The sequence below is a fragment of the Erythrolamprus reginae genome, chromosome 1 (genome assembly GCF_031021105.1).
Source record: "Erythrolamprus reginae isolate rEryReg1 chromosome 1, rEryReg1.hap1, whole genome shotgun sequence".
Classification (NCBI taxonomy): domain Eukaryota; kingdom Metazoa; phylum Chordata; class Lepidosauria; order Squamata; family Dipsadidae; genus Erythrolamprus; species Erythrolamprus reginae.
Genome location: NC_091950.1, coordinates 299,739,261 through 299,751,885, shown reverse-complemented (window position 1 = coordinate 299,751,885; position 12,625 = coordinate 299,739,261). Strand labels below are relative to the sequence as shown.

Sequence of the window (12,625 nt, the reverse complement as noted above, 5' to 3'; positions counted from 1 at the left end):
CTTGTCAAGAAAACAACTTGGAGATGTCCATACAGTAGACCCTGAGGGGCCATTTTCTTTTTTATTGTTTTAATATATTGCAATGACTTTAAGCATCATCACAAAAATTTAACAAATTTGTCTGCAAAACAAAGTACTCAAAATGAAAGGGGTCTGATTTTCTCCCCCTCCCCACTAATCAGCTATAGTCAGCTGTTACTTCAAGTGGGACCTAGTAGCCCAAACTGTGCTTAGTCATCTCACAGATGGGATGAAATAATCTTGATGAGGGAGGAAAGGGTGAATTCTATGCTGCATCTGCAGGACGCCACACTTCTAATATTTTATGGAGTGAGACTGACAAAATAATTAACCTTCCACCCACAGGGAAGCTGTGATTATGTTGTTTTTCTTCCCCCTTTATAGTGGGAGAGAGTGCTGGGCTGAAGGCTTAACTCCTTATGGAGAAGTTCCACGCCCTCCTTAATCATTAAGATACAACAGAAAGCCCCGAGCTTGTAAACTGACATTCAGAAGCCCTACATTTCTTGGTCAAGGACTTTGTTTGGTTTTGTTTAACAAAGCTACGCATGTTTAAGCCTTAAAATGGGGACTCTGAATAGCTTAGTACCAATTCTTCAGCAAGAGTTGTTTCTTAGCGGCCATGTTAATTTCCTACTGTAGTATCTGCTATGAAAGCAGCAGATTTTGCTAATTTGTTCATATTCTGCTTGAGCATCCTGTTCCCTAAGATGGTGTGTGTGCCAATCAGCTCACAGAAGTAATGCTCTAATGAATTAATTGCATTCGGTTATGGGAAGCATAGTGGGGTGGCAAGGATATACACAGTTACACCACTGGGGACTTTTGTCCTGAGTTTAGTTACCATGGAGCTTTTCGTTCCAATGCTGAAGAGCAAACTAAACATGATGGAGAACTAAAACAAATGAAGGGCACGGAAGTAAAAAAGAGGGAAATCCTTCTTATGGAGGGTACCCTGGTCACATGGATGGCTAATGGAGGTGCTGGGTAGGAAAACTCTGGATCAGGACAATATAAAGAACAGATGCAAAGATGGGCGCTATCTCCTTCTTCAGGAAAAATGATTGGCAACTTGTAATACATTCCTCAACTGCAGAAGAAATGGTAACAAATTAGAAACACAAGTTTATTGTAAAACCACTCAGAGAACAAGTGGTCCACTACTATGTGTTCTGCTCTCAGCGACAACAAGTGATTCTCCACCCAGCGGCACAAGGTGACTCCTTCATGAGTGGCCTCAAGCGAGTCCCACCCTGACGATTCACGTGGGCTTTTGTAGCCACATTGTCTGTCAGAAGGAGGACATGATGACCCTACAATCCCCTCTTGAAAGGACTTGAGAACCAACTGAACTGCCCTGAGTTCTCGCCAGTTGATGATGTACTGGAGCTCTGATGGAGACAACGTGTCCTGAGCGACTCTGGAGTCAAAGTGGGCATCCCAGTCGAACAGGATGACATCAAAAGTCAGCACCGGTCTCACTGACTCACAGAAAGAGCAGCTCTTCTTGATGGCTCCTGATACCTGCCAACTGAAGGACCTTAACACTTCCAACGGTATGATGTGGTTCCTCTGCAATCCCTTCCCTGAGGTCAGTGGCAAGCCAAGCATTCAAAGAGGGAGAGATAAATAACTCTGTGGTCCCCTCCTGGCGGAGTCCCACTGCGGTAGGAGTAAAGGTGGTAGAAGGGGAAGCACGGAGGACATCAGTGGATAGAGAAGCATCCAGATGAAGATCGGCCTCGTGGCTAAGCAGCACAGGAGGAAGTGGTCCAGCATTGAGGTAAGTAAGAACTCACCCCTGAGTTTCCTAATAATTTTATCATTTTATGGTTGGGGGTCACCACAATATGATGAACTGTATTAAAGGGTCGCGGCATTAGTAAGGTTGAGAACCACTGGTCTAACTCCACTGTACTGCCTTGATTTTATTGAAACTGACATAAAGAATATTACAAAGTGTGATCAGTCTATAAAAGTAGAGACTAGATAATGAGATAGCTCTGTCTAGTTTGATACAGACAAAAGCCTCTGAAGTCTGTCTTGTAGGATCTTGTAGCTCTCTGCTACAAAAAAGCAAGGGAAACAACATTAGGAGCATATTTTTGTAAAGTAAATAGTTCATTGTATCAAGCAAGTCACCGGAGAAATGTAAACAACCTCACAGAGATTGCCCTTTGACTTCTTCCACTTCATTTCTAATCTCTTGGGAGTACAGGAATGGATCATAATTGATTTATCTAATAAAATCAACCTTGGAACACTAAAAGATCCAAACTTCCTTTATGAGATACATAAAATACAGGGATTCTATCTGTTTAGCTATTGCTGTATATAGAGAGCATGCAGTTTGATATTAATCCATTTATATTTTCAAGGTAGAACTTATAAAAATGTTAATATATTCATTGCAAAGTTTCTAAAATATTGTTCCTGAGTTAATTTTTTAAAACATTTACTAAGCAAGACATAAATGGCAAGAAATATGAACTAGTGATACTTTATTAAAAGTTGAACAGTTTTGTAACATCTGGTAAATTCTGAGAAAAATAAGTTTATATTTTGGTCATAATAATTAGCACTAAGTCTTATGTTTTATGTTCTTTTAATTTATTAGAAAAATAAAGTAGAAAATCTTTAATATTCCTTTCAGGCAATATTTCTCTCCAGCACCTTTAATAGCTAAATTTAATTTTTTAATGCTTTAAATTTATATAACAGATTTTGAATAATTCACAATCATAAAAAGAAAAAAGGAACATCTGATATTAATAAATACATTAATTAGCAACTCCTGTAGCTATCAGTAGCTATCTTCAGAATGCCTGGATAAAGGGTGAAGTATCTAGAGATAGAAAATATTTTATCTTCAAAAAACAGAAGAAAATTGACTTCAGATAATATCAGAACAGTTAGCCTGGTATCTAAACAGGTTAAGAACAATTGTATTAAGGGATCGGTCTATAAATGTGAAGAAAAATAATGCACTATTAGGAATTAACAAACCTGATTAGGCGAGTCTAACAATCTCTTTATATTGGCTGGCTATTGCTACTATTAAATGGATAAAAAGCAAGCCAAGTCATTAGAAAATTATAAATTTCACTGGCATTAATCTCTTGCATGCTATATTAGAAATTCTTTTGTAAGACTAATTTAAAAACAAATTTGACAAAGCTAGGTTTATCATAACAAACTTTTTAAATTACTGTCAATAAATTTTATTTGCATCAGTTTCTCTAACAGATTCATTTATTTGATCAGACCCATAAGTAATAATAAAATTTTATTTACGGTCAAAGACCATCAATATAATATTAATAATAATTAAAAGGAAAAAGAACAGGAAACAGGACTTTTGACTGAGCAACCAAGATTGACCCATTGTAACTATACAAGAGGTGTACATATCTCGCTATGAAGGCACACATTTGCAACGAATCCCCGCTGCTGCTGTGCAGAATCTGGCCACCTGTGCCGTAATTCTGGCCTGCTCATCCCCTAGCAACCACCAGAGATAGGCAACGTCCAAGCGGCCAGGATATCCCTCAATAAATGGTAGAATATGCTTTCTCCTAATGTCAGTGTAAAAGGAGCATCTTAGGAGCATGTATCCCTCAGTCTCCACCTCTCCTGAGCCACAAGGGCAAAATATTTCAGTGGCTGGAGTTCCCTTGTACTTGCCGTACAAAACGGCGGATGGAAGCGCATGGCACCGTACAAGAGTAAATGCCTTTTGATGGCTTGCTGACTCTAGCTGTCCCAGGTATCTTGCAGGAGCCACAACATATCTAGTGGCATCTGGGGCCAGAAACAGCGGAGCTCTACTCAAGTCCTCCTGCCTCTTAATGTCCTCCACCCTTTGTCACAAGGTCTGTCCTGCTAGATCATAGTTCATCTCGAGTATTAAATCTGGGGAGAAGCCTAATTTGCGAAGATTGAACTCGATGGCCTTAATTCATGAGGAGGAAAATTCATCGTGAAGGATTAACAGAGCAAGACCTTGCGGAAAAAAATTAAGCTTTAACCACATATTTAGGGACGCTATACAAATTCTTGCTTCGACTTTTATCAGTCCAGTCTCCAGGCGCAGAAGTGAGTTTGAGACGCAACGTGGCATCTGGAGAATTGCTCTAATAAATTTGGATTGAACTAATTCTAGTGGAGTAAAGTGTAAAGCTGAAGCTGGTGGTCCAAGCAAGGACCCATAAAGAAGCTGAGCTAGCGACTTGGCCTTATGATCAGACCCATAAGTGTGACATAAGTTCTGCCTTGAGTAGCCTATTGGTGTTTTTTTAAATCCATGGTCATTAAATGTCACCTCCTCCAGAAATATCTTCTACCTAGCTTCTCATAGTCGTCACCACCATGAAAGACACAGTGCTGGGTGCCTGCAAGGCCTCTAGATCTTATTGATACCACTGACTCCATTGCTGCCACTGTGCTGTTAGCTGCCACAAATCTGGCCCTTTCACCCGTGAGAGTTGTGTTGGCCTGTGTTACATAATGCATTCTTTTCCTTCCACTCAATCATGTCCGATTCTGAAACTTCCTGGACAAGTCCCTGCAGGGATGGGGGTTTGGCAAGGTTTTCCATAAGTGGTTTGCCATTGACTGGCTTAAGGTCACCTAGCTGTCTTTGTATCTAGGATGGAACTAGAATTCACGGGTTCCCGGCTCTTAGCCTGATGCATAAATTACTACATTAAACTGACTCATATTGCATTATACTCAGGGGTGGGTTCCACTTAGCTTCAGCACCAGTTCACATTGTGATGTTTCCCGTACGTGCACATTCCCTCGTGCAATACTCAGTAGCTATAATCAGCCTAAAACACAACTGAGGGGCTGAAAAGTTGATCAGCTGTGCTTCGGGCAAGGGTACGCCACCCTGAGTCGCCTCAAGAAGGGCGGCATAGAAAATCTAATAAATGTTGATTTTCCATTATCATGGTACCTGCAAATTACTGTACTTTTCAGAGTATAAGACACACATTTTCCTCCCTAAAAGAGGCTGAAAGTTTGGATGCATCTTATACTCTCAGTGTAGCTCCCCCCCCCCCCGAACTTTTCTTTTTCAGCCCTACCTAGGTGCTAACAATCTTTTTCAGCCCTACCTAGGTGCTAACAAGCCAGCTCTTACTGGCTTGCAAGCTCTTTCTTTGTTACTCTCTTCCAATTAAGGTTTTTTTAAGCCCTAACCAGGGGATAAAATAATGTGCTGAAGCTGACCATACTAAGAACGCTAGCCACATGATTACCTGATTTCCCCCACCTATTTTCCTCCCAAAAAACTAAGGTGCGTCTTATACTCCAGTGCATAGTTCCCTCTAAGCTGAGCAGTGAGCAATCGCTCGCTTAAAAATCATCATCAACTCAGAGTTTTCCAAACCTGCCCAGAAGCCGAGAGGGAAAGAGTGAGAGGGAAGGAGAGAGAGAGGAAGAGAGGAAGAGAGAGAAACAGATAAAAAAGAGAGGAAGGAAAAGAGAAAGAAAAAGAATGGGAGTAAGGAAGAGAGAAAGAAAATCAAAATCTAGTTTGAAACTAGCTCAACTATTTAAGTGGCATTTTGATATTGATAGAGTTGCCCTATTATGAGCTCACTGTTATAGACACACAGTACAGTATTTCATTTTGAAATTCTCTAAGGCAAAACAGGGTGGGTTTTTTATTTGTTTGTTTGTTTGTTTATTTATTTATTTATTTATTATTTCTGTGCCGCCCAGTCCCGAAGGGACTGCCGCTCAGACATTATACTTTTCCGTCCACCCCCCCCCAAAAATTTGAGGGAACACTGCTCCAGTGCCTCTTATACTCGAAAAAATACAGTAGTCACTAAATAAGGCATTTTTGAAAGCAACAATTACTTCAATATTCACTAATAAAATGAGTGTTTTTATATTCATCTCTTTTATTCACAAACTAATAGTATCTTCAAATATTCTAAAGCAGATTTTGTTCTGTAAATTTCTTTTAGTTTATATCAGATGATCATTTTAGCATACCAGTGTTTCTTTGCTCCTCTATAAGGAAATACTGTATTTAGAGATTCTGACTCTCAATTTATTTCAGAAAACATATGAAAATGGATGGTTTGGGATAGAGAATTAACAAAGAGGCAGTTGTTTGATGAGAGCCACAAGAAGGATCGGAAGCTGAATGAATGCATATTTTAAACAAGCCTGAAGAAAACAGTTGCTCCTTTTATTTACCACATATTTGAAACAGTCCCTCACGCTCAGCACTAAAATTATTCCTTTATATTGTAATTATTTCACACCTCTTTCCAAACTGCTTTTACTATTCTAAGCTTTTCCTCTGCATCTGTAAAGATGTTTGCTATGAATGCTTTTTGATTATAAGAAAGATATAATTTTACACCCATCCACTACCGCTGCTGTGAAGGCAGAGAGAGACTTGTTAGATTCAGATGAGTTTAAACAGCACTGCCACGGAATGTGACAGCTCGCTGCTGCCAACTTACCATGGCCAACTTGCCACGGCTAAGTCACTGCAACCAACTCACCGCAGCCAACTCACCATAAGAAAACTCAATGCAGGACAATTCAATAATTCTATTTAATTATTTAAAATTATTTTAAAATTATTTTAATTCTTATCATTCACATTTCATTCCCCACCCCTCCTTTGGCATCCTTTAATGCAGAAGTCTTCAAATTTGGCAACTTTGAAGTCCATAAATCTTAAAGTTGCAAAGTTTGGGGACTCCTGCTTTAATGTTTCTGTTCTACCATTTCTTTTATATTGGTAACTCTTGTCCCATGGCAAGCTGGCCATGAAGAGTTGTCCCATGGAATGTTGGCTACAAGTTAGCTGTGGCAAGTTGGCTGTAGCATGTTGGCCACAAGACAGCCATGGCGAGCACTCCTAGTACAAAGGAATTATATTCTATCTAGCCTATTTTTGTCTTAGTCCTGCATTTGTAACAGACTGATAGTTTCAGTAATAACAATAGCTTCAAAACCTTACCAATAAATATATTTAAGTGAGGGAAGCCTGGTGGCATCTCTTTTCTGTTCCTTACATCCTTTGACCTTATTCCTGACCAACCACCTGTTTCCCATCAGGCTGTTATATTCCAACTAGAAACAACAATGTAATGATGTCGTTATTACTTTTCTACTATATTCAATGAAAAACTAACCAGACATATTAGACTTTTAAAATTACTTAAGCAGTTGATACTTTTCTAACATAAATACAGTACATAATAATGAAATTTTCCTTGAGCCCAAGTCAAAGCAATTATTCCTTTTTAAAAATCTGTGCGTATATTCCTATAACTACCTAGACTAGTACTTGCAACACCATCTTCTTTTCCCCTATTACTGTATGGAATAACAGGATAAGAGTTTTCAGATGTCCCACCAAGAGATTTTAATATTTCAGCCCATACTTGCTGCTGTCTATGTTCATTCAGCTTGTATCAGTCCTAAAATGCAATTTATTCTAGACAGAAACTAGAAATTAGTGTATAAAGATGGCAGGTTATATTAACATAGATATATATTTATACAATGTACACGTATCATAAAACATCCGGTAAACTTGCTTCTTAAAAAAGATTAATATATTCCAACTAGAAACAACAATGTAATGATGTCTTGTTATTACTTTTCCACTATATTCAATGCAAAACCAACCAGACATATTAGACTTTTAAAATTATTTAAGCAGTTGATACTTTTCTAACATAAACACATAAGAATGAAATATTCCTTGAGCCCAAGTCAAAGCAATTATTTAAAGTTTACCATTTACTCTTTAGTGAGCAAAAAAGGGGGGGGGATATATAGCTTGTATTTTGTATGATGGTCATGCTCAGTTTCAACTAAACATTTGCAGTCATTGAAGCCATAATAGGAAAATGCAACTTTGTTGTTCATAGTACACCAGTCCCCCTCCACTGTCTCCCTGAGTCTGCCCAATCTCACGTACACTACGTTGATGACGCTTTCCCCCAATAACTGATTTTCAAAATAATCTGATAAAGGTGCTGTCAGGAATTAAAATAAATGCATTAGTTAATTTTGTTTTAGGTAAAGAAATATTAACCCAAATCAGTTGAATGGCAATTGGGTAAAGAATATATGTACTATATCTAGGTTTGCAATGTACAACTGGGTGGCAATCTCCAAAAATGTACTATGCAGTGAGTTACCAACAGTGTAATCCTACACATGTATAGGTGGAAATATATAAGAGCTATAGTAGCGCACTAGTTAGAATGCAGTATTGCCCACTGCAAGCAGTTCAATTCTCACCAGCTCAAAGTTGACTCAGCCTTCCATCCTTCTGAGGTCAGTAAAATGGGGACTCAGATTCTTAGAGGCAAAATGCTGACTCTGTAAACCACTTAGAGAGGGGTGTAAAGCACGATGAAGCGGTATATAAATATAAGTGCTATTGCTATATCCCGTTGAGTTCAGTGGAACTCTTACACAAGCTGATAGAGATTTACAGTCTATACTGAAATCAAAAGATGGCCAACATAATTTCAGCTTTTTTCACTGAAGGAAAACACACATTGTCATAAATACTAATAATTAAACTTTCCTTAGAAAGTTCATATAACTATCAAGATCTGGAATACTATATTCTTAAACAACTTAAAATCACTTTAAGTTCAAATTAATGGGGTGGGTAATACTGTAATTTACAAAAAGAATGATAAAAACATTTTTCTAATTATACATTTTAGAAATTTCAATTAGATTTTTTATTTTCACAAAATAAAGAATAAAATAAAGATGCAATAAAAAAGATCTATATTTTAAGTTCACATGCCTTTAGTTTTCCTTCTTGTTGTACTATTATTTCTATGAGAATAGCATGATTTTAAGTACAGTTGCTTTAAATTCGTATTTCACAATTTTACCCAGCAAATATTATTTCACTTTGATTATTGAGTTGTACTGGTGATATTTACAGGCTAACACATGATTACATAAACTATGGTTTACTTGGCTCAAATTTCTGGGTTCGCATAACGCACTAGGCTAAACTCCAGCCAACCTACTGTAGTTTAGAATGATATGGCTTGAATGTGCATCGAGAGTTGTCATACATCCTGTTTTATTCAACTAACCACTAGGAGTAGCCAGGTAGAATTCATATAACCCTAGAGAACACAAGGTGGCATTTGCCAAGATATCCTTGCCTCCAGGATAATGTTTTTTTTCTTTTCTTACACAAGAGAAAAGAGCCATTTCTCCATTCTTTTAGGTGGAGAGAGGGAAATGCAGGTCACAGAGCTGATGCTTTATGCCACCTTCGCGGGACAAAAACAGCTAGATTTTTGCAAAGAAATTTCCCCATGACACTATCAGAACTGACATCCCTACCTGCAACTAGCTATTATAAAAAAAAAACTATTAAAAAAAGAAGGGGAATTCAAGGTGACGCCACCAGAAAAAAAATGTTTTAAGCACTATGTCAAACAAAACCAGTAACATTCACAGTTACAGAACATCTGACTGCATAGATGTGCCAGATACAGAGTTTTTGGTTTTATATGTGTGTGTGTGTGTGTATGTATGTACTGTATGTATAAAACAATATATATATATATGAAACCAAAAACTCTGTATCTTGCACATCTATGCAGTCAGATGTTCTGTAACCGTGAATGTATATATATAAAGCTGACCTTATATTTGTGGCAGCCTGATTCCGAGGACTACATGGAGGCAAGAGGTAGTTTCCTTGCAATTAAAAACACAACAACACCAGTACAAAGAAATGTTCCTCCATAGATTTCAAAGCAGAAGGGTTTTTTTGCACCGCTGCACAGATCTGCCTTTTTTTTTTTTTTTTTTTGCGGCACACCGTTCGGCAGGACAGCCACGCTCCCACTGGGTATCTAGCTGCCCCGCAGCCCAGCACTCCAACTTGAAGACTGCATGCAATGTGTTGTTGTAAAGTTGTTGTTCTGCGATGTTCGCTTAACAACGAAAGGCTGTTGTGATGAAAAATCCTGTGTGCCTGCGAGGTCTACAAACACCTCTCTGCTTAATATTTCATAGAGACGTTGCAGGTGTCGTGGGAGGCTATATAGGCTCCGTCCCACGAGTTTGGAGGAAAGCGCCTCGTCGCCTTTTCCCGCCGTGGGACATCCCCCTTCCAGTCCACCCACGCCTTTGAGGAATCCCCGGCTGCTTTTTAAAAACAGCTGGGAAGGGGAACCCCCATAAACAGGCGTCCCTTGTTCCTCTCTTACCCGTCCTGAACATCAGCTGCTCGTCTTTGGGGTCACCGAATTCCGACAGCATGGACTTGAAGAGGATCCCGGCCGAGTTCTGGATGCCGAAGACCGTCCCGTTGCACCACATGGAGGCCAGCATGACCACCCAGCCCCAGCCTCCTTCGGGCGGCTCGGCCGTCTCCGGGGCCGCTTGAGGAGCAGGCGGCGGCGGCGGCGGCTCACCCTTCTTCTCGGCGGGGCTCCCGAGCCCGGCCAGCAGGTCGAGTTCCGCGTCCCCTGAGGCGAGCGAGGTTCCCCGCGGGCACCATTCCCCGTTCTCGTTGCCCGCCGGCTCGCTTTCCTCAGGAGCCTTCCCGGCTTCCACCTCCTCGCTGACGGGAGACATCGCCCGCCGAAGCGAAGCGCGCCGAAAAGGCGGCCCTTGGGCTTACACGGCTCGGTGCTTCCTTAGCCCCTCAGCCGAGGCAGCGCTAACATGCCCCGCGTCGAGTGAGAGGTGGGGAGGAGGAGCGCGGAATCCAGAACTTGGCCGAAGAGAAAACGTTGCCCCTCCTTCGCCGCTCTGCCGGACGCGACTTTCAAGAGCCTCGGAGCTGGTTTTGCATATTATCGCCTGTCGCACGAGCCAGCCAGCCCCTCAAGGCGGGGCCATTTTCGCCCGGAGCCTCTTCCAGGTGGTGTTTTTTTTATTTTTTTAATGAAGGGGCAGCCCACGAGGAGGCGTGGCCTAGGAGCCAGATATGCACTTCTGCGCCGCGCCTTCTTCGCCCCCCTCCTCCCTTTTTTTTTTTTCAATATTCCGGACGTCCTCATTGGTTAAAGGAGGCGCTGAGGTTCCGCCTCCACCCTCACCCTCTCCCCGAGGCCAACGAACTGGGCGCGCGCGTGGGTAAGGCAAGGCGAGAGCGGGAGAAAAAAAAATAAGGAGTTCGGAGGGTCGGTTGGGTTTTGTCCGCGCGCGCCGGGCAGCCGAACCCGTCCGTCAAAGAGGATGACGGGCAACCGAAGAAGGCGATTGGACGGGGGGGGGAGTTGGGGGGGCGGTGACAAATGCTGCTGCGGTGCTTCAGGAGCGGCGTCGAAACCCTCAGGCTTCAGACCCTGCTTTAGAGAAGGTCCGCTGATCATACTTTCTGTGGAGAAAATCGCCTGAGAAAAGAGTTCTTTCCCCCTTGGCTCACTACCACGCGCTCTCTCAAAGGCTGGCTGGCCGGCCTTGGTGCTTGCGCGTGTGTCTCTGATGTCAGCCACCTCCCCCAAAGTTGGCGACAATTTTATTGGCAGGGCTGTGAGGAAACAAAACGACTTTTGCCAAGGTACAGGGCAAAAGGGCAGGAGTTTGCAAGTAGGGACAAGTAGAAAGGAACAGTTGAGGATTGCTGGCTTAGTACATGCACCCCCACATCATTTGACAAAAATTGACTCAGGTAGATGGGGTTCTTCTTTCACGAAGCAGCCATCAATGGTATCAATCCAGAAGAGGACCTGTGCGTTAAAAGATGCTTGAAGTATCGTATTTTTAATTCTAATGTAATTCTAATATAAAGCATTCTGGACTAGAGCCCAGCCTTAATCATCAAAGGTTTATCAACCTCAAGTTCAAATAATGTCCAATGTTCAGGGTGAGCGTTATCGCTAAAAGTAAGAAAATAACCAGCAGGTGTTCTTTCAAGAGAGATATCTGGCAGCTGTAGGACATGGTAGCACAAATGTCAAGGCCTTGGGTATCCCACCCACAAATCCAGAGGGCCTCCAATTGTAAACTTTAATATACAATCCCGGCAAGAGGGCATGGCTGTGGGTTCTGCCTCCCAAGGACACCTCCATCTGTCCATCCATCACCTTGGGGGGGAAACTTTTGACTCCCTCAGAGAGGACCCGCATCCTCCTCGATCCATCATCTTTCGGCTGTGGCAAGGAGGGGCGTTTGCCCAGGTTCATCTGTTGCACCAGTCGTGGCCCTACTTGGACAGGGAGTCTCTATCACGGTCGCTCATGCCCTTATCACCTCGAGGTTCGACTACTGCAATGCTCTCTACATGGGGCTACCTCTGAACAGTGTCTGGAAACTACAAATTGTGCAAAAGACAGCTGGGCGAGCAGTGTTGGGCCTTCCAAGGTATGCCCATGTCTCTCCAGCACTTCGCGAACTGGATTGGTTGCCAATTGGTTTCGGAACACAATTCAAAGTGTTGGTTATGACCTATAAAGCCCTACATGGCATTGGACCAGATTACCTACAGGACCGCCTTCTGGCGCATGAATCCCAGCATCCGGTTAGGTCCCACAGAGTTGGCCTTCTCTAGGTCCCGTCAACTAGACAATGTCGCTTGGTGGGACCTAGGGGAAGAGCCTTCTCTGTGGGGGGCCCGGCCCTC

At 41.9% G+C, this 12,625-nt stretch overlaps 1 protein-coding gene across 1 annotated transcript in view; it reads right to left on the bottom strand.

The window, feature by feature from the left end:
- SLC16A10 (solute carrier family 16 member 10) overlaps positions 1 to 10,800 on the bottom strand; it is a 59,641-nt gene extending 48,841 nt beyond the window's left edge. Inside the window, exon 1 of the mRNA XM_070733378.1 lies at positions 10,263 to 10,800. Within this exon, the coding sequence (XP_070589479.1) occupies positions 10,263 to 10,632 (370 nt within the window). The 5' untranslated portion in view covers positions 10,633 to 10,800. The remainder of the gene's footprint in view (positions 1 to 10,262) is intronic.
- Positions 10,801 to 12,625: the final 1,825 nt, after the last annotated feature.